Source organism: Rhamphochromis sp. 'chilingali', assembly GCF_963969265.1.
Source record: "Rhamphochromis sp. 'chilingali' genome assembly, chromosome: 8".
Lineage (NCBI taxonomy): Eukaryota > Metazoa > Chordata > Actinopteri > Cichliformes > Cichlidae > Rhamphochromis > Rhamphochromis sp. 'chilingali'.
The window spans coordinates 33660268-33685472 of record NC_137935.1 but is presented as its reverse complement, the minus strand read 5'-3'; the positions used below and the strand labels follow the sequence as shown (position 1 = coordinate 33685472).

The 25205-nt window shown below is 41.2% G+C and overlaps 3 protein-coding genes across 5 annotated transcripts in view; 1 reads left to right on the top strand and 2 right to left on the bottom strand.

The window, feature by feature from the left end:
• acsl3a (acyl-CoA synthetase long chain family member 3a) overlaps window positions 1-1495 on the bottom strand; it is a 46123-nt gene extending 44628 nt beyond the window's left edge. Inside the window, exon 1 of one of the 2 annotated variants that reach the window (XM_080889896.1) lies at window positions 1350-1495. The gene's annotated coding sequence lies outside the window, so the exon portion shown is untranslated. The remainder of the gene's footprint in view (window positions 1-1349) is intronic. The other variant, XM_080889897.1, reaches the window with a different exon arrangement.
• Window positions 1496-10528: 9033 nt separating this feature from the next.
• Window positions 10529-13401, bottom strand: LOC308401696 (putative nuclease HARBI1). 2 transcript variants are annotated; one of them, XM_080890036.1, is made up of 4 exons: window positions 11539-12159; window positions 11350-11462; window positions 11153-11264; window positions 10529-11072 (listed from the first exon to the last, which is right to left on the bottom strand). In XM_080890036.1, the coding sequence occupies exons 1-4, from the start codon at window positions 11966-11968 to the stop codon at window positions 10690-10692; spliced, it is 1038 nt and encodes a 345-aa protein (XP_080746162.1). In that variant the 5' UTR covers window positions 11969-12159; the 3' UTR covers window positions 10529-10689. The 2 variants fall into 2 exon arrangements, 1 of the variants encoding a protein (XP_080746162.1); XR_013972592.1 differs by lacking the exon at window positions 11539-12159 and adding an exon at window positions 12935-13401 and having other exon boundaries at window positions 10529-11264.
• A 680-nt stretch (window positions 13402-14081) lies between these two features.
• The window catches only part of farsb (phenylalanyl-tRNA synthetase subunit beta), a 31740-nt gene continuing 20616 nt past the window's right edge, over window positions 14082-25205 (top strand). Inside the window, exon 1 of the mRNA XM_080890034.1 lies at window positions 14082-14203. Coding sequence (XP_080746160.1) covers window positions 14146-14203 — 58 coding nt within the window. The 5' untranslated portion in view covers window positions 14082-14145. The remainder of the gene's footprint in view (window positions 14204-25205) is intronic.

The following is a 25205-nucleotide window of genomic DNA, read 5'->3' as shown; positions in this document are numbered from 1 at the left end:
TGTGATTTCAACAAGAGTGAAAGCACAAAACACAATTGCTTGGATTATGCGGATCAGACTGCAGCTTTACTCTGCTTCTGTGGTGACACAAACTACTGGCATGCATGCCAATCAACAACTTATTTCTTTCTCCGATATGAGCTTAGAGGGTGTTCACAGTTAAGCAGAAAAATCACAGTAAATTTAAATAAAAATCCTTGTTTCCCCTCCATACCCAGCTTCAGATGTGTTTTATAACAGCACAGTGAAGTAGACTAGTGTCTTGGCTTGCAGGAAGGAGTGCGTGTGTGTGTGTGTGTGTGTGTGTGTGTGTGTGTGTGTGTGTGTGTGTGTGTGTGTGTGTGTGTGTGTGTGTGTGTGTGTGTGTGTGTGTGTGTGTGGGTTTGCTGATCACATCGGACCATCCTCTGCAAGACAACAGCGTCTCTGTCTCTAGGTACAGGAGCACTCTAAAGGACCTGCATCATTTGATAACTGCCACCACAGGCAAGTTCCCGTCAGCTGTGTAAATAGAAACTAAAAGCAGCCAGCAGGTTAGGATTGTACGTGTTAGAGCAAGGATTGCGGTGAGGTTGACACACTTTCCGCTCTGGGCCTTTGAGTACAACAAATGTTCTTTTAAAATGTGCTCCACTTGTCTGCTTTTCGTAATTGGGTAAATGTGAATACCAAAGGAGAGATGGAAAAGGGACATTTATAAAAGTTTCCACATCAAAAAAAATTAAGACTGTAATAAGCTGACCTATATTAGCTCATGAAGAAATGTTACAAAATTATTTTAAGGGGCATAAATCATTCCTTGTTAAGGCTTAAGAGTGAGGCCAAAGACATGTAACATGTTGTGTAATTTCAATGACTTTATCAGTTCAGTGGGCTCAGCAGTGAGCCACAGATGTTCCAGCTGGTACATTCAACACAAACCAGTTACCGTCAGTTACACTTCCGGTTTCAAATTCTAAAGTAAAACACTTTACAACATGGGAGGTAATGCCCACATTTCATTTAAGAAGAAAAATAAAATAAAAAACAATAAAAACAATAATTATGGGCATTATTTATCTTTACCTGCAACGAAACAAGTCAGAAAGCTAATAGCAAAACTGCTATTTAAAATACTTAGTACATAAAATCCCCCCAGTCACTGGCTCTTTTATTTGGCAGGCCTCTAAGTTAGCTCCCAAATATTTAGAACATGTGACATTCAACATCATTTAATAAACCTCTTAGACCTGTTTTTGTTTTTAGACGCATAAAGTTTCTTACTTTCAGAGTAGATCTTCATTTTTTAGTGTAGCTTGACGGTGCCACAGCATCCTGTGTGCTCGTCACAAAACGACGAGGAAACTTACCGGTAAATGTTTCTGTTAGTTTATCGCTGGCACGTCTTCAGCGTGTCTGTGCTCAGGCTCTGTCTGTGACGGCTCCGTTCATATGTTCATCCATCGGCTCTCACTCTGCCTGCTGATGCTGTGCGCTGCCCGGTCCGGAAGTGACACGCGCGCTGTGTTGTTGTACGAGGACGACTTGGATGGCGGGTTGGGAGGGAGAGGGTGGGCATTCTTTGAGTTATGATTGGACTCGCGGAGGTGGCGCGTGCTAGGGGCCGGCCGACATGGAAGGAAGGCTCGACATGACCGCATGGGTTACTGACGGTCACAAAAGAGCAAGACGTCACGAGCACGACACCCGCACACAAACCAGTGCGCGAAGCCCGAATTCACCTTTATAGACAAATTTAAGATGGGATGCTTGTCGCCATGACAACGCGCGGTGTCGAGCTCCTCGGTGGTGGGAGATTCCTGCCTGGGTGTTTGTTTAATGTATATAATCATTAGCTCGTGCAAAATAGTGTTCGTATAAACGTAGTTATTTTTATGTGTAAAACCACACAGACAGCGGTTTAAAATCAACCTCTGGGTAACACTTCAGACCTTACTGTTTCTTCACACTCATCCCTTTACTGTAACCTTACTGTTTAACAGTACACACTGTTAAACAGTAAGGTTTTAACCTGGCATCATCAGAACAATTTGAAGTTTTTTAATGTTTCAGTTAAAGTGTGCTTTAAATCTCTGCATCTTCTTTTTTATCACAACAATGAAAGTCTTATTGAGCCTATTAATGACAAACCTCCCTCTGTGTGAGCGCACTGTAACATCATGGCATCAACAACAACACTGGACTTAAAACCTGTTTTCATTCTATCCTGTGCTGTCGTCAATAGATAAGTTAGAAAAAGATAGACTATTCCAGAAAATAATATATTTTTTAAAGCTTTTACTATTATTAAAGGGTCTAAACTTGCCTGTGATATGACACACAATGCTAATCTGACATTTCATTGTACTCTATACTACGATATTTCATATAATGAGTTGTGAAGTTCAAGTGTTTTTAACAACCTGTTTTTTATTTTTGTAGAATTCATCAACATCTGTGGAGGGATGTATTTGAATATCTCCAGTGACACTTTTGCTAACCTGGAAGCTAAGAGAGGGCTTAATCCTGACCAAGCGACAGATCTCAGTGCTTTGCATAGATGTTACATCCTCCGTGCAACAATTCCACTAAGAGAGCAACGATCATTCTCTACGATCAGACAAAAACCTGTCTCTTTCTGCTGCTGTGGTTGAAGCATAGCAAGATAACAGGGAACAGATAAAACAATAAATACTTTAACTTCAGGTATGAATCCGAAAACTGAAAATCAACTCTATTACCTATTTGCTTTTTGTCCAGGTGTATGGCAGTGCGATTGTTATGTCTGTACTGAATAATGCGATTTTAATCACATAAAGTAAAATTGACTGACTTTATGTGATTAGGACACTGAAAAAAGAGACTGAAACAACATTGTACATGTTTCTCATCATATCTACTTTGCAACAAGTTATTCTTTACTTACTTTGAACAATGTTCGTCCCAAAATCGAATCAGGTTTGATGACTAAAGAGTCGACGCTTAAACGCTTTAGAGTGGACATTTCTATATGGAGAACTGTAATCTTTCATTCTGAATCATTCTTAGACTTGAAAATAGGTCATCCAACTTAGATTGCTTTTGAAAGTATCATTGGAATGTGTACTCTGTTGATTTGATTAGAAACAGACTGAATATGTTTGCAAGCAGCAAATATATGATCATGTGTTTGCTTCAGTTCTCTCCGGGTACTCCACAGCTTCCTCCCAGGTCCAAAGACATGCAATTATTGAGGTTAGGTTCATTGGTCCTGGACCTGTCCAGGGTATACCCTGCCTGCCCACCCCCACCCCACCCTGTGTGATGGGAGTGCATCACTACTAGTCAAATGTTTCTTCACACTCATCCCTTTACGGTGGTGTTTTCAGTCAGCCCTAAAAGGGTTCTCTGTCCTTTTTGACATTTCAATTCATTATTTTGAGCTAGTTCACATACTGCTACTCTTTTTCAATACATTTTTCTTCCCTGAAATTATTTAATCTGACTTTCGCCTTGGGCTCCAACAAACAGTTTTCTCCTCAGTATTACAAATAGTAGTGCATTTTGTTTTCTATGAGAGAACTTGACTCTTATTTGCTATCTGTCCTGTCAGTGGTGCTTTTTTAAATGTTTCATATATGTTAAGACAGAAAATGAAGAAAAATACTATTTACTATGAAAATAGCATTCATTTTTAATTACATTATCTTCTTTAAAGTATAATATTACTTTCCCTCCTTAAGACAACTCATAATATTTATGACAAATGTGAAAGAAAATATGAACAACAGACATCAAATTAATATAGCGCAAGTAAGTTATATTTATAATTCAGGCTAAAAATGAATGAAATTGATCTCTGTTAAAATGCCAGATATTTGTGATTTTACTTTTAAAAGTTTTCCCATCTTTAATGTGACCAATTGAATTGGATTTTTCAATTCAATTCTATTCATGTGGAACCGAATCACAACAGCAGCCACCTGAGGGTGCTATATATCAAAAGTTTAAGTGCAGGATAAAACCTCCAGGAGAACCAGGCTCAGGGAGATGCAGCCATCTGCCATTGTAGAATAAACCTGCATAAACTGCATAAGTTTATGAACTTATGCAGTTAAGTTCATAAACGTTCATATAAGTTCATATAAGTTGCATTATCACTTTACATCACCAGAAGAGCACCATACCCTTGGTGAAGTATGGTGGAGGCAATATCATGGAACTAGGTCTTTAGTCAAGGTGAAATGAATAATGAACAGTTCCAAATACCAGTCAACTTTGGACGAAAACCCAGAACATGTTTTTTTTTATTTTTTTTATTTTCTAGTCTTACCATTTTCAGAAGTGGTTTGGCTTCTTTTTCCTCAAAATCCTCCAAGTCCCAAAGCCTTCAAAAGAAAAAATAGAGGTTTTCTCTTGGCATTTACACTTCATCACAAACAGAGTTTCAGGTGTGAGGTGGATGATCTGTAGGTGTCACAGTAACTTACTGCTCTTTGAGTGTCTGTTTGCTCTTCTCCACCAAAAAATCCCCCAGATCTTCAGCAGTGATGTGTGATAGGATTTTGTTTTCCTTTTAAAGTCTAAGGAACTCCATCATCATTGCAATCTAAAAATAAAAGGAGACATTTAAACCACCACCACTCTCAGGTCCTCAGAAATGATCTCATATCAGTCACTCATGTCAGTTTTGGTTTAGATGGGTGTGGGTCTCACATAAGCCCTGTAGCTCGGAAGATGCCAGCAGATCTTCAAAGCTGTCTTGTAAATGAGTTACTGGAAGCTTTTCAACACAGTGCAATCTGGTGACATCTGGTGGCCAAAAATATGAAGAGCAGCTTAAATCTACAAAATAAAATGAACCTCTTCATTACGACTGCCCACTCTACAGTGGGGTTCACAAATTTGTCTGAAATTGGGCCACAATAGATGAAAAATACACACACACACACACACACACACACACACACACACACACACACACACACACACACACACACACACACACACACACACACACACATATATATTTCTCTGTGTGTGTGTGTGGGTGTATGCAAGGAACAAAAATAAAGGAGATAAGGGGGATCATGAAAATCATTAAAAGTGAGGTTTTATTAACAAGACATCTAACTCAAGGGGCTAAGACAGATCAAGCTCTTCTAAAAAAATTGTGCAATTTAATTGCCTGGGGCTTATTTATTATCTTCAGAGATTTACACAACAGGGAGAGTTCATTTAAGAGCAGACCATGAATCTTATCTTGCGGTAATGAACCGTTTTTTAACACAAGCTTCAAAATGCTTCAGAGAGCTTCATTTTGCCCTCATTAAATTTAGTGTTTATTTGCTGGTTTGTTGACGGTAGGGCTGGGTATCGTCTCTGATTTCAATAATTGATTTGATTCCGATTCACAAGGTCCCGAAATTTTTCCTGAGAAAGTCAGAAATATAATAATTCTAAACTGTTTATTGTAAAGTGGGCGATAAACAAACAAGAGAGACTTGCCACAGAAAAGCCGATCAGCTGAACACTGATCAGTTTCATGATTGAAGTAGCAATTGGGGGAGAGAATAGGGGAAGAAGAAGAAGAGGCAGCTGCGCAGACACAGAATAACTCCAGCTTTGCGTTTTTTATTTTCATTCTAGCTGAAGTACAGGACTAATCGCGTTCCTTTTAACCTCAATATGGATACCTCAATACCATTTTCTTCTGTTTATCTGTGATAAGATTGCTTTCAGAGCCGGGGTCCGTTCTTCGTACCGCGCTAAGTAAGTTAGCTGGATTTGATTGTTGACGATTTCGCCTGATCTTGGATCGTTCGGTTCTCCGAAGCTCATCCGGGACTTGCTGCCATAGCAACAGATCCGTAAGCGTAAACCTGCTCGGGAGCAGGTTTACTTCATGTAAACAGGATTAGATCGCGGCCACTCAGGTATGTCCGCTTCATTTATACGAAAGCAACAGCGATATTTTACCACTGTTTTACCATAAATAAATATTATCAATGTAACTAAAGTTAATGCAGTACTTGATCCTTTTATTGATTTCATACAGATACATACAGGTCATTTCCTAAAAAAATGGAAATGTACTATTAATCATTCTATTTCATGTATTTGATTATTTCAGATGTAATTCATATTTCAGAGTAGTAATTGTAAATTACTTCGTGTAATCTTGATGAGAGACCACGGCTATAAAAGCGAAGGTGGATTTGGGAAGCCTGTCGCAGCCATGTCCTGTCCGTATAAGCGAGCCACCCATTGCGGAAGGTGCAAGATTGATAAGGAGAGTTCTCAGAATTCAGCGTATATTGCGGGATAGACAGGATCCTTTAGCTCAGCGCGACAGTGTGCTCATAGAGAGATATCGATTTTCCCGTGAGGGTATTATTTACTTAACCAACTTGTTGACGAGGGGGTGCAGGACCACCACCTGTCTTTTTTTGCTCTGCCCTTTTCTTGGTTGCTGTTATAAACAAACAGATTATTCCAGGGTCTCTTTGCAAGAGACTAAAAGCAATATAAGTGATAAATCTTACCATTCTGTAGAATATTCTTATATTTCACTTTTACCTGTTCCCATGTTCTAGTGGGTCCTGTCGTGGCTCTAATGTGAAAGAGGATAAAATATAACATATTATAATATAATGTAATATAATATTGGATAATATAGTGTAATATAATAAATCTACCCTACCGCCTACTGGTGTTGGCCAGAGGGGCCGATGGCGCAATATGGCAGCCTGGCTTCTGTCAGTCTGCCCCAGGGCAGCTGTGGCTACAACCGTAGCTGCCTCCACCAGTGTGTGAATGTGAGAGTGACTGAATAGTGGCATTGTAAAGCGCTTTGGGTGCCTTGAAAAGCGCTATATCAATCCACTCCATTATTATTGTTATTATTAAATTACTTACGAGTTTAATTTGTCAGCAACTTCCTGCCAGCCCTCGCTCCTTGCTTTTGCAGCCTTTGCAGTGTTCCCTTGCGTTCTGATTAAACTCTGAAACTCCTGAAATCCCTCACTCAAGAGTTCTTGCTCTGCTGCCGAAAAATACCGAGCCGAGCGCGCTCCGTCGACATTTTCGCCGACCAATCAGAGGGTTGCCGATCAATGTTTCTACTATCGATGCGTGGCCCCTTTTACGACACCCAGTGATGTCACATTACTGCGTCCAGCTGTACTAATCGTCAACAGCAGGTGTGTTCGGGGAACCGGATTAGCGAGCTCACGGTTAGCGCGATGATTTGATCTTGGATGTGTCATTTGATCTTGGATGTAGTAAGCGACGTACGAAGAACGGGCCCCGGCACTGTACCCGAGAAACTGGGGCAGGAGTACCGCTATAAGTGTGGGCTGCTGGTACACCTGATGCGGGAGTGCCCGCTGATGGAGGTGCGACAGGTGTTCTGTGGCGCCAGTGTTCTGGATTATCTGGCGTTGTGAATTAACTGGGGACGGTCAAACAGATGTGTGGGCCGATGGTGATTTTCCGTTGGCAGATGGGCAGATGTTTGCTTTGTTGTGGTTGTTGTTGTTGTTTTGTTTGTTTGTTTTTTGTAGCGGTATAAACAATGAAAGGTAGTGGATTGGCCAATTGGTCATGGTCGACTCTGGCCTGGACCAATTAAAGCCGAGGACGTTGGCTGCACCCTCCCCCTTCCTTGTGCTACGGGGTCCATTCTTCGTACCTCGCTTACTACATCCAAGATCAAATGACACATCCAAGATCAAATCATCGCGCTAACTTTGAGCTCGCTATTCCGGTTCTCCGAACACACCTGTTGTTGACGATTAGTATAGCTGGATGAAGTAATGTGAGATCACTGGGTGGCTTAACAGGGGCTACGCATCGATAGTAGAAACATTGATCGGCAACCCTTTGATTGGTCGGCGAAAATGTCGAAGGAGCGCGCTCGGTATTCTTCGGCAGCAGAGCAAGAACTCTTGATTGAGGGATTTCAGGAGTTTCAGAGTTTAATTAAAACGCAAGGGAACACTGCAAAGGCTGCAAAAGCAAGGCGAGAGGGCTGGCAGAAAGTTGCTGACAAATTAAACTCGTAAGTAATTTAATAATAATAATAATAATAATAATAATAATAATAATAATAATGGATTGGATTTATATAGCGCTTTTCAAGGCACCCAAAGCGCTTTACAATACCACTATTCATTCACTCTCACATTCACACACTGGTGGAGGCAGCTACAGTTGTAGCCACAGCTGCCCTGGGGCAGACTGACAGAAGCCAGGCTGCCATATCGCGCCATCGGCCCCTCTGGCCAACACCAGTAGGCGGTAGGGTAGATTTATTATATTACACTATATTATCCAATATTATATTACATTATATTATAATATGTTATATTTTATCCTCTTTCACATTAGAGCCACGACAGGACCCACTAGAACATGGGAACAGGTAAAAGTGAAATATAAGAATATCCTACAGAATGGTAATATTTATCACTTATATTGCTTTTAGTCTCTTGGAAAGAGACCCTGGAATAATCTGTTTGTTTATAACAGCAACCAAGAAAAGGGCAGAGGAAAAAAAGACAGGTGGTGGTCCTGCACCCCCTCGTCAACAAGTTGGTTAAGTGAATAATACCCTCACGGGAAAATCGATATCTCTCTATGAGCACACTGTCGCGCTGAGCTAAAGGATCCTGTCTATCCCGCAATATACGCTGAATTCTGAGGACTCTCCTTATCAATCTTGCACCTTCCGCAATGGGTGGCTCGCGTATACGGACAGGACATGGCTGCGACAGGCTTCCCAAATCCACCTTCGCTTTTATAGCCGTGGTCTCTCATCTTGATTACACGAAGTAATTTACAATTGCTACTCTGAAATATGAATTAAATCTGTAATAATCACATACATGTAATAGGATGTTAATAGTACATTTCCCTTTTTTAGGAAATGACCTGTGTGAAATCAATAAATGGATCAGGTGCTGCATTATCTTTAGTTACATTGATGTTATTTATTTATGGTGAAACAGTGGTGGAATATCGCTGTTGCTTTCGTATGATGACGCGGACATACCTGCGTGGCCGCGATCTAATCCTGTTTACATAAAGTAAACCTGCTCCCGAGCAGGTTTACGCTTACGGCTCTGTTGCTATGACAGCAAGTCCCGGATGAGCTTCGGGGAACCGAACGATCCAGGATCACGCGAAATCGTCAACAATCTAATCCGGCTAACCTACTTAGCGAGGTACGAAGAACGGGCCCCAGGGCCCTGTTTCAGGAAGCCGGTTTGGAAAACTCAGAGTGAAAAACGACACTCACGGTTGAGTAACCCCGAACTGTCCAACTCGGAATATTCCGTTTCAGAAAGGCTGATAACAATTAGTTCAGTCAACGCGGAGTTGCTTTAACCCCAAGTGAAGCGCGCGGACGAGGATACATAAAGCCCTGATAAGCGGAGCACAGATTAAGCGAGTCACCATGGAGACGGAGGGAAAGAAGGCGCGGTCAATGTATTTCACAGCGCTTGAGGCCGAAATTCTGATGGCAGCATATGCCGATAACATGCAAATTCCGCGGAAAAAAGTAACACAGCCACAGCTGCAAAAGAAAGGGAGCATGCATGGCAAAACATAGCCGACAGAGTCAATGCATGAGTGTTAATATAAACATTGATCTAGGGATTTCCACCCATTTAACACGTTATTTTATCATATGTTATTTTATTTGTTATTTTATACATTTTATTTTGTGATGTGATGTGAGCGCAGGTGCAACCCAACAGGCCCCAAACGTGCCTGGCAGCAAGTAAAAATGAAATATAAAAATATAGTCCAAACAGGTAAGGTGTAATTGTATTATGAGCCATAGTGCTTGGTCTGTTTGTCCGATGTAAATCAATTGCAGTTAGAGGCTACATTAATTTTCTTTCTGTAAGCACTTATTGAAATTATCTGAGCACATTACAAGTACATATTTGCTTACTCTGTATGCTCAAATGTGGCCCGTTATAGCCAACAGAAAAAAAGCGGAGGCCCGAAAAACAGGTGGGGGTCCTCCACCACCACCACTCACAGAGGCTGAGCAGTTGGCCCTCAGCCAAAACAGTGGGCGCCCTGTGGCTGAAGGCATCTCTGCGGGGACATCCTCTGAGTCAATAACCCCGCAAGACACAAGTGCCTACATAAGGGGTAAATTCAAAATAATACATGATGTGCATACATCCTTTCTTCACAGTCACCTTTGCAGTGCGACACATTCATTTGATAAACTTTTTACCATAATGAATTATTTTGTAGTGAAGTTATTTTCCGACTGATTTTGCCTTCCCTCAGCCTTGGTTGTCTTTGAGAGCATAATGACAATGAAGTGTAAGGTGCTTGGTATGTTTGTTAATTGCCATTTGGTCCCTTGTAAGTTATAAGTGACCTGTATAAACCTCATATTCTATCAGTTGATGGTGGTGGTGTACTGCATCTGGTGCAGCCTCCTGTTGAGCCAAACCAACATGCAGTTGTGAGTAATACTCCACAGATTATATGAGTTTACAGTAGAACAGCAATGTTGTTTATTTCTTTACTGCAGGAAAATAATGAAGAAACATTGACAGCTGTTACAGAGGAGGAAGCAACAGAGACACTTTATGAGGTTTACATCTTTTAATACTTTGTGTACAGGAAATACAGGCGACCAATAAAGCCAGTTGAACAAAAAATCTGTTTATTCTTCTTTCAACATGTTGAGGTGATGGGTCAAAGGAAATGATTGTGACATATGGTGTCTCTGACTGCGCTTCCATCTTGTATGTCCGTGGGAGGGTCAGGATGTTCATGGTTTGGATCACTGCTGATGTTTGGTTCAGAAGGACAGTGTTCTCCTCTAATTGTGGCAATGTTGTGAAGAATCACACATGCCACAATAATGTCACATGCCCTTTCTGGGGTGACCCTGAGTCTTTGCAGGCACTGGAACCGGGCCTTAAGCATTCCGATAGTCATTTCAATTCTGGCTCTTGTCCTGCAATTAGCCAGATTATATCGCTGCTGTGGGCCCGGTTCAGGGTCAGGGTAAGGGGTAAGCAAATAGGGTAAACATGGATACCCCCTATCACCAAGCAAGTAGCCAGTGAACTCTCCTAAGACAGAAGGGTACACTTCAGTTCAAATGTCCCTGAAGCAATTGGTCTTTATATATTTTAAAGTATTCTCAACTCACCATGTCCAAATTTTGTGCTCAGTGTACATTCACGGAATATTTGTGAGTCATGGACAGAGCCTGGCCACTTGGCTTCCACATTTGTGATAATGTTGGCAGCATCACATATGATCTTCACAGTGCAGAGAACAAAAATTAGCATCCATTACTATAATGAAATAATTTGTTAGTTTGACATGCTACAGGGAACTATGTACCTGCACATTAATGCTGTGGAAAGACTTCCTGTTCACATAGTCTCCTTCATTTACTGAAGGAGCAATGATTGGAATGTGAGTGCCATCTGTACAGCCAATCACGCCTGGGAACCCTGAAAATAAATGTGCAATTTAAGTAGTAGTCCAAGTATCACCACATCATACATTAAGTTTTGGTCATCCTGATACCTGCAATTTTGTGGCATCCCTCTTTGATAAATCTTGTGGGTCTGTGACCGGGGAACACAAACGAGTACAGGAGACGTTTCAGTGCAACTGTAACATTCCTGACTGCCCGACAGACGGTAGCCTTGGAAACGTGCTCAGCGTCACCAATATTATACAGAAAGCTCCCGTTTGCAAGAAACCGAAGTGCAATACAAATAATATGCAATGAACTGAGAGCATGTCCGCGATGTGTCACATGCGTAATATATGGCCTGAGGATGTTATCCAAATAAATTATAGATTGTGCTGAGAAACGGTAACGTTCGCACAGAAAATCATCAGGAAATGATAAAATGTCCAAACGCGCTCTGATCACTCTCTCCCGGCGGAGAGCTCTGCGGAGAATTTGGGCTTCACGATCTACTGGCTCTTCAAGGAAGTGGCACGCCATGTCCGACACTTCCTACTGTCAGGTTTCCGACAAAGGGGCGGAGACAGTCAGGGTTAGTTGTAGTAAACCTGCTAGGGGGCAGGTTAGCTTCACGGAGTGTGTCGTCATAGTGACTCACTCAGGCTGCAGCTGAACTCGCTTTGTGAAACCGAAAACCCAGAGTTTTCGTTAACTCAGGGTATACTTACTCAGTTTTTCCACTAAACCGGCTTCCTGAAACAGGGCCCAGTAGGCAGTAGGGTAGATTTATTATATTATATTACATTATATCCTCTTTCACATTAGAGCCACGACAGGGCCCACTAGAACATGGGAACAAGTAAAAGTGAAATATAAGAATATTCTACAGAATGGTAAGATTTATCACTTATATTGCTTTTAGTCTCTTGCAAAGAGACCCTGAAATAATCTGTTTGTTTGTTTATAACAGCAACCAAGAAAAGGGCAGAGCAAAAAAAGACAGGTGGTGGTCCTGCACCCCCTCGTCAACAAGTTGGTTAAGTAAATAATACCCTCACGGGAAAATCGATATCTCTCTATGAGCACACTGTCGCGCTGAGCTAAAGGATCCTGTCTATCCCGCAATATACGCTGAATTCTGAGAACTCTCCTTATCAATCTTGCACCTTCCGCAATGGGTGGCTCGCTTATACGGACAGGACATGGCTGCGACAGGCTTCCCAAATCCACCTTCGCTTTTATAGCCGTGGTCTCTCATCAAGATTACACGAAGTAATTTACAATTACTACTCTGAAATATGAATTACATCTGAAATAATCAAATACATGAAATAGAATGATTAATAGTACATTTCCATTTTTTTAGGAAATGACCTGTATGTATCTGTATGAAATCAATAAAAGGATCAAGTACTGCATTAACTTTAGTTACATTGATAATATTTATTTATGGTAAAACAGTGGTAAAATATCGCTGTTGCTTTCGTATAAATGAAGCGGACATACCTGAGTGGCCGCGATCTAATCCTGTTTACATGAAGTAAACCTGCTCCCGAGCAGGTTTACGCTTACGGATCTGTTGCTATGGCAGCAAGTCCCGGATGAGCTTCGGAGAACCGAACGATCCAAGATCAGGCGAAATCGTCAACAATCAAATCCAGCTAACTTACTTAGCGCGGTACGAAGAACGGGCCCCAGGTCACTTCCAAGTCCTGGGGAGGCAGAATGGAGGGAAACGGGTTAGTCGACTGCAACGGCGGTGTCCGCTCCACCAGAGCGGTGCCAGGGGGCTTCCTTCTTGAGTCCCCTTTAAAGTAATGATAGCCTACTTGAAAATAGGTTAGGTGCTGCATTGCTTCAGCCCAAGCCTGTTCGGTCAGCACACGCAGTCTGTGTAATATTTAAATAAAGGTTTTGACCTTCAGCTTAAAGGAGCTTCGGGTTTTGTTTGTTTGTTTGTTTGTTTTAATATCTTGCACACTGTAGTACACTGTACAGTGTAATTACTGTACTTTTATTTTCTGAAAAGCTACTTTAAAGCTTCAAAACCTTTTTGGACAGAACTGAAGTATAAAAGTACGCGTTCCAAGGTTTATGTCGGGGCCCATGGGGTCAGGGGTCAGGCGTAAATTCAATTTCCTCAGTGTCTTTGGCAAATAAATTTAACTTACTAATATGTATTTTGAAGATGTTCAGCTACTTTCCAACCTTGAACCTTCTTTTCGGTGTGAACTTCAGCTTTCAGGTGAATGATTCGGTGTATTTCAGTTAAATTTAACAAGTTTCCCAAATATTTTAGCAATTACAGTATTTCAGCTAAAAAATATTCGCGTATCAGCTTTCGCACTGCATTTTCTTCAGGGAACGCATTCTCTAGTTATGATGATGATGATGATGATGATTTCTCCAGCACGCAACAATGTGTTACCGATTGTTTGAAGTAAAATTAAATAGCTAAAAAGCTGTAAATAAATAGCTTAACCTTTTTGTAGGTCTGTGTCCCGGAGCTCACATGCTGCATTGCAAAAATTGAACAAATATATATCTAAACGTTTTCCTTATATTAAGAATGAACATAACGGCTTATGTTAAGTTCTAAATAAAGTTTTGTGAGAGTAAAAAAAAAAGAATAATCACTCAGGCACCTCTGCAGACAACTACAACCGGCTAGTGAGGGTCCTTTTCCTCCACATAGCTGGTGACGATTAGCAGCGAACATGCCGACTGTCGGAGTTAAACGGGATCTTCTATTCAAAGCTTTGGGTAGAAGTTACAGTAAGTCATATTTACTGTATTTTCCGGTAACCTTTAATCTGCTCGTCTGTTTTCTCTTTTTTTTTATTTTTGCTTCTAAACGACAGAGTTAGGTCAGTACGTTGTGAACTCGCTGTCTGATTGTTAGCAATGTAGCAGCTGCTCATGAACTGTAGAGCTAATTTTAACTGCCTTCATTTCTAATTATTAAAGAAAGTACCACTTATTTGATGGCGAGTTTATTTTGGTTTATTTGTTAACTTATGTATTTTTTGCGATAAGGAAATAGTACTTGTTCATTTCTATCTGCCTGTTGACTGACAGCGTGATTGCATCATTTCCTCCGCTTCCTCCTGTCATTTAAGCCTCTGGGTTTGTTCAGAATCACTATCCTGTCAGCTTGTTCGTTGCCAAAAGTGTCCACCAACAGATTAAGTCTGCAGTTTTTATTATTTTTATGTTTTGTTGCTATTTTTACTGCATAAAGTCTTTAACATCAGTTTTTATCATCTTTTTTTATAAATATAAAATGGTCATCACGTTCGTTTGTACAATGCACTTGTTGGAGGACAACATCAAAAATGACCATTTCATATATTTGCAGTGCTGCTTGATTTTCTTGTATTGTTAATGGAGTCTGGGACATGTAATCGATTAGATAAACATTGTCATGAATTCCCTCTTACTTTCGCTGTTTTGCTTCCACCACGATAAAATCACACTTCCTGCACAGCTCTCTCACCGCGGTAAAGTGAGCCGTCATTTGTGAGCCGCGGTCAAGCCAGCCGCCTACTATCCGCCGCATAAATTTCCTTGCGCTTTTACACCAGTCTTTACGGTAGCGCCTTTTCGCTTTATATCCTGATTGAAAGCCTAGACTCGCACACACGTGCGCGCGCGCGAACAGTCACACGCGCGCGCGCGCACACACACAAATTACAATGTAACAGCCCAATACAGCCATCGTGACAGTCTGGTTGCATATTCAAAAATTCATTAAAAATCATTCTTAAAAGTTGATGCCAAGCTTTCAACACAATCCTCTTCTCGGACACCTACTTTACCTCTGGGCCAGTTTTTACCCAGATTTACTGTAATATTACTCAGAAATCACAGTAAACTCATATTCAGTGCAATACAGTCAATACACTACAATTATGTTTATTTCAAAAATTCATTAAAAATCATCCTGAGTAGTTGATGTCCAACTTTCAACACATCGCTCCTCTGGGACACCTACTGTACCCGTGTGCCAAGTTTCAGCCAGATTTACTGTAGAATTTCTCAGAAATTAAAGTGTACTTGTATCTAATGCAGTCAGCCAATACAATATAATTATGTCAATTTTCAGAAATTCATGAAAGATCATCCTGAGTAGTTGAGGTCCAACTTTCAACACATCCCTCCTCTGGGACACCTACTGTACCTGTGTGCCAAGTTTCATCCAGATTTACTGTAGAATTCCTCAGAAATTAATGGAAACATTTATTCAATCTAATACAGTCAGTACAATAGAATTATGTCAATTTTCAAAAATTCATTAAAAATCATCCTGAGTAGTTGAGGTCCAACTTTCAACAGATTCCTCCTCTGGGGCACCTACTGTACCTGTGTGCCAAGTTTCATCCAGATTTACTGTAGAATTCCTCAGAAATTAAAGGAAACTTATATTCAATTCAATACAGTCAATACAATATAATTATGTCAATTTTCAAAAATTCATTAAAAATCATCCTGAGTAGTTGATGTCCAACTTTCAACACATCCCTCCTCTGGGACACCTACTGTACCTGTGTGCCAAGTTTCATCCAGATTTACTGTAGAATTCCTCAGTAATTAGAGGAAACTTATAATCAATTCAATACAGTCAATACAATAGAATTATGTCAATTTTCAAAAATTCATTAAAAATCATCCTGAGTAGTTGATGTCCAACTTTCAACACATCCCTCCTCTGGGACACCTACTGTACCTGTGTGCCAAGTTTCATCCAGATTTACTGTAGAATTCCTCAGAAATTAAAGGAAACTTATATTCAATTCAATACAGTCAATACAATATAATTATGTCAATTTTCAAAAATTCATTAAAAATCATCCTGAGTAGTTGATGTCCAACTTTCAACAGATTACTTCTCTGGGACACCTACTGTACCTGTGTGCCAAGTTTCATCCAGATTTACTGTAGAATTCCTCAGAAATTAAAGGAAACTTATATTCAATTCAATACAGTCAATACAATATAATTATGTCAATTTTCAAAAATTCATTAAAAATCATCCTGAGTAGTTGATGTCCAACTTTCAACACATCCCTCCTCTGGGACACCTACTGTACCTGTGTGCCAAGTTTCATCCAGATTTGCTGTAGAATTCCTCAGTAATTAGAGGAAACTTATAATCAATTCAATACAGTCAATACAATAGAATTATGTCAATTTTCAAAAATTCATTAAAAATCATCCTGAGTAGTTGATGTCCAACTTTCAACACATCCCTCCTCTGGGACACCTACTGTACCTGTGTGCCAAGTTTCATCCAGATTTACTGTAGAATTCCTCAGAAATTAAAGGAAACTTATATTCAATTCAATACAGTCAATACAATATAATTATGTCAATTTTCAAAAATTCATGAAAAATCATCCTGAGTAGTTGATGTCCAACTTTCAACACATCCCTCCTCTGGGACACCTACTGTACCTGTGTGCCAAGTTTCATCCAGATTTACTGTAGAATTCCTCAGAAATTAAAGGAAACTTATAATCAATTCAATACAATCAATACAATATAATTATGTCAATTTTCAAAAATTCATTAAAAATCATCCTGAGTAGTTGATGTCCAACTTTCAACACATCCCTCCTCTGGGACACCTACTGTACCTGTGTGCCAAGTTTCATCCAGATTTACTGTAGAATTCCTCAGAAATTAGAGGAAACTTATAATCAATTCAATACAGTCAATGCAATAGAATTATGTCAATTTTCAAAAATTCATTAAAAATCATCCATAATAGTTGAGGTCCAACTTTCAACACTTTCTTACTCTGGGCGTCCTACCGTACCTCTGGGCCAAGTTACATCTCAATTCACTGTAATCTTTATCAAAAATTGAAAGAACAATTATATGTCAATGCTGGATGTGTGTCCTTTCAAAGTGACACTAAATAACAGAACTCAGGCACATCAGGGAATAATCCAAAAGGCGGATTTATTAAACAAAAACAACATACAAAATATCTCTAACCCATACTACATAACCTAAAAAGAAACAAAGGGACACTTAGAAGCACAAGAATACAATACTGAAAGGGCAAGAGACACAGCCCAAACATAATCCACAACTAAAATGCCCAAAGAACAAGTCATCCCACATAGCAGACGGGTCTTGCCTGGGTCTGGTGTCAAGCCGGCACTGCTGGCTGACTTCTGGCATGGTAAGATGGCACTGTTTATGTGATGGCATGCCACATTTGGCCTGATTGGGTGAATGTGACATGTTGTATAGAGCACTTTGAGTAATATGGGTGAGTAAAAAAGTGCTGTATAAGAATCAGTCCATTCACTGTCTGAACAGAGTTTCGTCATGTTACTTTTGCACTATTATGTTCCAGCACATGTTGTTATTACATGGCTTACATGGCTAAGGTACACATTAGGCTGACATCTGGGGCCAGAGCTGAAACTGTTCTGGGCCAGCACAGGGCCAGCAGTGTGTCTGCAACTGGCCTTGTGCTGGCTCATGTGTGGGCCACCTCTGGTAAACCAGATCTGGGCCACCATGGGGCCGTCATTCTTTGCGGTACGCAGGCCATGTGTAAGCACATTGTGTGGGACAGATCCAGGCCATACCAATTTTGCTATGTGGGAGGAATTGTGTAAAAATAGAAACATCATAAAAATGAAAATACCATACCATACCACCTTTATTTATAAAGCACTTTAACATAAAACCAGAGTTCACAAAGTGCTGTACATGCTAAAAGCATAAGTAAAGAAAATTAAAATGAGATAAGATAAAATAAATAACTAAAAAGTAAAATAAATTGAAACATGTCAAAACAAATTGAGTCAACCCCTCTAATCAATGCCAAAGGCTTCAGCGAATAAATATGTTTTAAGAAGACTTTTAAATTCAGAGAGAGAAGAGGCCTGCCTAACATTCAAGGGTAGATCATTCCACAACTTTGGAGCAACTACAGCAAAAGCACGATCACCTTTAGATTTATACTTAGTTTTTGGTACCTTAAGGAGCTGCTGATTGGCGGACCTAAGGGAACGGGGAGGTGTATATGGTTGTAGTAGCTCCGAGAGGTAGGGGGGGGGGGGGCAGGCCATTAAGAGATTTAAAAGCAAATAAGAGAATTTTAAAAACAATCCTAAAATATACAGGTAGCCAGTGGAGTGAAATTAAAATTGGGGTAATGTGCTCAAACTTTTTTGTTCCAGTTAAGAGACGTGCTGCAGCATTTTGCACAACCTGCAGGCGCCTAATGGACGCATCACTAACCCCAAAATAAAGTGCGTTACAACAATCCAGCCTAGAAGTAACAAAGGCATGGATTACTGTCTCAAAATGCTGTTTCGATAAGATAGGCTTTATTTTGGCTAATTCCCTCAAATGAAAAAAGCTAGATCTTACAACAGCTCTGACCTGGCTTTCAAGTTTAAGATTTGCCTCTATTTTAACTCCCAGATTAGTGATGACTGGTTTAACATACTGTGCCAGTGAACCAAGATCTATAATAGTGGCCTCAGAAGCGCCACCAAAAACCATCACTTCTGTTTTCTGTTCATTAAAATGTAAAAAGTTCAAAGCCATCCAGGCCCTTATATCATCAAGGCATCTGAGCAGCGGGTCTACTGAGAAGCCATTTATCTTTTTAAGTGGGAAATAAATCTGGGAGTCATCGGCGTAGCAGTGGAAAGAAATCCCATGTTTCCTGAAAATAGACCCAAGGGGTAGGAGATATAGAGAGAAAAGAAGCGGGCCTAAAACTGAACCCTGTGGGACCCCACATTGAAGAGAAGCAACAGAGGATACAAACTCCCCGAGTTTCACAGAGAAAGTTCGCTCTGCCAAATAGGATCTGAGCCACTGCAGTGCGGTACTCCGCATACCCACCAACTGCTCTAAACGGGAAATTAAAATATTATGATCCACTGTATCAAAAGCAGCAGTTAAATCTAACAGCACAATAATAACACAGTCACCTGAGTCATTTGCCAAAAACACATCATTAAAAACTCTTAAAAGGGCAGATTCGGTACTATGTAAAGCTTTAAAACCAGATTGGAAAACTTCTCAAATACCGTGTTCTTCTAGGAAGGACATTAATTGCTTGTAAACTACCTTTTCAAGAATCTTTGAGATAAAAGGCAGTTTGGAAATAGGTCTGTAATTCGCAATAATATCGGGATCAAGAGCAGGTTTCTTGAGTAGAGGCTGAATCACCGCATGTTTGAGATTGACAGGTACAACACCAGAGGACAAACTACTATTTACAATGGATTGTACAGCTGATGCTATAGTGAGAAAAACCTCTTTGAAAAATCGAGGAGGGAGAGCATCATAAGGGGAGCCTGAGGGCTTCATGTGAGCAATGAACTCCTGCAGGCAGAGCAAGGAAACTGGCTCGAACCTGTCAAAGACAGCAGAACTAGGGACAGGGGTAGAAGGGTCGAGAACGGACTGGGAAGTCTGCGCTTTGACAGATAGCACTTTATCAATAAAAAAGTGTAGGAAGTTTTCACAAATTTCCTGAGAAGACTCGACACCAGCAGTCTGTGGAGCGTGAAGGACCATGTCAATAGTCTTGAATAAGACATGAGGCTTACGACAATTTGCCTGAATAATAGCAGCAAAATGTTTCCTCTTAGCATCTTTTACAGTTTTCTGGTAAGAATTCCAGTAGTCTTGTAACATTTGATATGACACCTGAAGTTGATCCTTCTTCCATTTACGTTCAGCTCTCCTACACTTTCTTCTGGCAGCCCGGGTGTCTTCATTCAGCCAGGGTTCAGATTTGGCTTTTACTTGCCAAAGCTTAAAGGGGGCCACTGAATCTAAAGCAGTTTGGCAGACAGAGTAAAACCACGTACTCAGCTCTTCTGTATCATTGCATATGAAATCAGGAAGGCCGCCGTTCTGATTAAAAGCAATAGAGAACTGTCCAGCAGAGGAAGGGTTAAAAATACGACAGCTCCTAGCAGCAACAGGAGGAAGATTAACTTTGGTACAAGGAAGGAAAACCTCAAACAAGACAGACCTATGGTCTGACCATACAACATCACAAACCTCTAAGTTAGAGACAGGTAAATTGTGAGTTAAAACAAGATCCAACCTGTGCCCATATTTTTGTGTAGGCACAAACACAGGTTGCACAAGATCAAAAGAGTCAATAAGATTTAAAAAGTCCTTTGCCATTGGCTTGTCAGGGCAGCACACATGAATATTGAAGTCCCCAATAATAAGGACATGATCATATTTTGGCATAATTTCAGCCAACAGATCAGAAAAGTCATTTAAGAAGTTCTTATTGTATTTTGGGGGTCTGTAAACCACAGCACAGAGCACTGTGTGAGAGCGACCTAGCTCAAACATGCTCAGTTCAAAGCTACTAGGTGAGGTTGATAATGGCAGTGGTTTACATTTATACTGCTTCTTAAAAACAACCGCTAGTCCTCCTCCTCTGCCTGATATTCGAGGAGAGTTTAAAAAGCAGCAGCCATCAGGTAAGAGATCTGTGAAAGCGCTGGACTCACCGGCCCTCAACCATGTCTCAGTTATACAGAGGAAATCCAGTCCTTGGGTCATAAATAAATCCCTTAAAATAAAAGTTTTATTACTCAGCGATCTAGTGTTCACCAATCCAAACCTGGTGGAGGTCAGCATGTTCGTGGCTGACAGCGAGACCCGACGCAGCGGCCGTAGGTTCTGTAGGTTCGCACCGCGCCGACGAAGATGAGGGGAAATCTTTCGTGGCTGGGACATCTGATCCGAGCCAACAACGGGCACCAGCCAGGCATCGATGGGCTCCAGAGAGCACGGAGAAAAGGCATGACAAGGTACAGATCCACGTTCGTTCCACGGAGCCGGGGAAGAGCGCGCCAAGTACGCCTTAAGTTTCACGAGTAGACCGCTACGTTTGCCCCGGCGTCTGAAACGCTTTCGCCGTGAGGCTGGGGCCAGGGTCCGACAAAGGTTAGCTGGTATCCCAGACAGGAATGGAGGTAACGCCTTATGTCCATTATAAGTTGCATTGGTAAGATCACTGGCAACTCGGAGGTCCAACAGTTTTTGGCGATTGTACATTAAAAGAGAGTTGACTCTAGCAATAAAAGACAACATAAGCAAACACAACAGAGGAAGAGCCAGACGGCGAGCCACACACACTGGCGCCATCTTGACAGGCCTGAACAATACCTTCAGCAGAGAAAATGAACATAAAGTAAAATGTACTGAAAAGAACATCAGTATGGCCATCATTATTTGCTTGGAAAGTCTAAAGTTCCATGGCTTTGAACAGCCAGAGAACGCAATGCCCAGCTTAGAATGACTAAAAGTAACTTCTTTTAACATTCTGTCATTCTGCTTCTATATCAAAAATCCACTAAAAATAGTCATTTGAAAAAAAATATTCGCCACTTTTCATCAGTTTGGGTTCCTCTGTTTATAGCAATTTTTAGAAAAGAACCCAATACCTTTGTCACTATACAGTTGTACAGTGAGATACAGAGCATCTCCTACTCATTGCAAACATGCTGGGAGGGTGGCTCTATCCGCCTTAGTGCAGCTGCTGTACCATACTGTGATGCAGTAAGTTAGTAGGCTCTCAATGGGCGAGTGGTGGAAGGGTGAGCTGTAGTACACAAAGAGCATTCTGGCGTAGCTCTGCCGCTGTTCTAGGTGACTCAGCACCGAGTGGAGGGTGATGGCATCTTCTGTGAATCTGTTTGCACGGTATGCAAACTGGTGGGGGTCGAATTCTGGGGGGAGGTAATCCTTGGTGTGCTGAAGGACTAGTCTCTCAAAGCATTTCATGATTACCGGTGTGAGGGCCACAGGGCAATAATAGTTCAGGCTGGTGATGGGAGACTTCTTTGGTACTGGGATGATTGTGGCTGATTTTAGACAGGATGGGATGGCTGCTTCATCCAGTGAGAGGTTGAAGATTCTGGTGGAGATGAGGGTGAGCTGGTGGGCACATGGTCTTAGCACTTTACCACGTATTCCGTCTGGACCGGCCGCCTTCCTGGGGTTCACTGCTAGGAACACACATCTGACATCGTGCTCCGTTACAGTGAATGGAGCGGTGCAGGAACCAGGTGAGGATGAGGATGGGAGCAGGGCTGAGGCAGATGAATGCTGCTGTTGTGGTGTTTCAAAGCGGGCGAAGAAGCTGTTTATTTCCTCTGCTAGCTGCACACTCAGGTTTTCTGTTTTCACAGTTCTGCCTCTGTGGTTTATGATGTCTATTATTCCATGCCATGTGTTGTTGCTGGACAGGTGGGACCCCTTTTCAGGTCAGCTCGAGCAGACCTGTACAGAGCTCTGTCAACAGACCTACAGGGAGTGCAGAATTATTAGGCAAGTTGTATTTTTGAGGAATAATTTTATTATTGAACAACAACCATGTTCTCAATGAACCCAAAAAACTCATTAATATCAAAGCTGAATGTTTTTGGAAGTAGTTTTTAGTTTGTTTTTAGTTTTAGCTATTTTAGGGGGATATCTGTGTGTGCAGGTGACTATTACTGTGCATAATTATTAGGCAACTTAACAAAAAACAAATACATACCCATTTCAATTATTTATTTTTACCAGTGAAACCAATATAACATCTCCACATTCACAAATATACATTTCTGACATTCAAAAACAAAACAAAAACAAATCAGCGACCAATATAGCCACCTTTCTTTGCAAGGACACTCAAAAGCCTGCCATCCATGGATTCTGTCGGTGTTTTGATCTGTTCACCATCAACATTGCGTGCAGCAGCAACCACAGCCTCCCAGACACTGTTCAGAGAGGTGTACTGTTTTCCCTCCTTGTAAATCTCACATTGGATGATGGACCACAGGTTCTCAATGGGGTTCAGATCAGGTGAACAAGGAGGCCATGTCATTAGTTTTTCTTCTTTTATACCCTTTCTTGCCAGCCACGCTGTGGAGTACTTGGACGCGTGTGATGGAGCATTGTCCTGCATGAAAATCATGTTTTTCTTGAAGGATGCAGACCTCTTCCTGTACCACTGCTTGAAGAAGGTGTCTTCCAGAAACTGGCAGTAGGACTGGGAGTTGAGCTTGACTCCATCCTCAACCCAAAAAGGCCCCACAAGCTCATCTTTGATGATACCAGCCCAAACCAGTACTCCACCTCCACCTTGCTGGCATCTGAGTCAGACTGGAGCTCTCTGCCCTTTACCAATCCAGCCACGGGCCCATCCATCTGGCCCATCAAGACTCACTCTCATTTCATCAGTCCATAAAACCTTAGAAAAAACAGTCTTGAGATATTTCTTGGCCCAGTCTTGACGTTTCAGCTTGTGTGTCTTGTTCAGTGGTGGTCGTCTTTCAGCCTTTCTTGCACTGAACATAAGTTCCCTGCAATTTCTGAAGAATATTACAGTAAATCTGGCTGAAACTTGGCACACGGGTACAGTAGGTGTCCCAGAGGGGGGATGTGTTGAAAATTGGACATCAACTACTCAGGATGATTTTTAATGAATTTTTGAAAATTGACATAATTCTACTGTATTGGCCGACTGCATTGGATACAAGTACCCTTTAATTTCTGAGGAATTCTACAGTAAATCTGGATGAAACTTGGCACACAGGTACAGTAGGTGTCCCAGAGGGGGGATGTGTTGAAAGTTGGACATCAACTACTCAGGATGATTTTTAATGAATTTTTGAAAATTGACATAATTCTATTGTACTGACTGTATTAGATTGAATAAATGTTTCCATTAATTTCAGAGGAATTCTACAGTAAATCTGGCTGAAACTTGGCACACAGGTACAGTAGGTGTCCCAGAGGGGGGATGTGTTGAAAGTTGGACCTCAACTACTCATGATGATTTTTAATGAATTTCTGACATTTCCATAATTGTATTGACTGTATCGGGCTGTTTCATTGTAATTTGTGCTCGCGCATGCGCGTGCGACTGTTCGCGCGCGCGCACGTGTGCGCGGGTATAGGCTTTCAATCGGCACATAAAGCGAAAAGGCGCTACCGTAAAGACTGGTGTAAAAGCGCAAGGAAATTTATGCGGCGGATAGGAGGCGGCTGGCTTGACCGCGGCTCACAAATGACGGCTCACTTTACCGCGGTGCTCTACCCTCAGTGTACTTCATGACCAGTATCTCAAATCTGTTTTCTGCATTATTCGCTTTATTTGTTTATTATTCGCTTATTACGCACAAGTCATGTACAGTGCTGTCGGCCGCTGTTTTTTGTTTCCAAAAATGACCTCCGACAAGAAAGCATAATTTCTGCTGTTTAATACCGAAGAAATTAAAACTTTTTAAAATTATGCCAAATTGAAAAATGCTTGGCTGTGTCTCAAATAAAACCTCTAACTTTGCTGTGCTTCACTTCAGCAGCATCGGGTAATGTTCATATGTTGATTCATGGTTTTCTTCAGTTTTTGATCTACTGCAGAATATTTTTAAGGCAGTTATCTGCTATAAAAAGCCAGGCCAGGAAAATCTTCGCTGTGTTTAATCAGTGACAATACCCACCTCTAGTGAGTAGCCTAGGCCTGACAGAAGTGGACGTAGCTGTGGATAATGAGAAAAGATATAAAGAACGTTTGATTACTTTTTCGTTAAGGCCTGAGCCATCTGAAATTCATAGCTAGTGCTCTGACACGGAGCCATCAACCTCTCAGGTTATGTCTAACATTGGTCCGGAGACAGAATCAGATAATGAGCCTCATACGATCGACTCCGAGCCAGAGCCCACTGAAAGTAAAAGGGGGAAAGTGTATACAAAGTATTTCAAAGAGAGTGGCTTG

Coding starts and splice junctions, on each gene's coding strand:
- LOC308401696 (XM_080890036.1), bottom strand. CDS start 11,968: ATGGCGTGCCACTTCCTTGAAGAGCCAGTAGATCGTGAAGCCCAAATT. Junction 11,463..11,538: donor GGGATGCCACAAAATTGCAG/GTATCAGGATGA, acceptor ATTTATTTTCAG/GGTTCCCAGGCGTGATTGGC. Junction 11,073..11,152: donor GAGCACAAAATTTGGACATG/GTGAGTTGAGAA, acceptor CTTCTGTCTTAG/GAGAGTTCACTGGCTACTTG.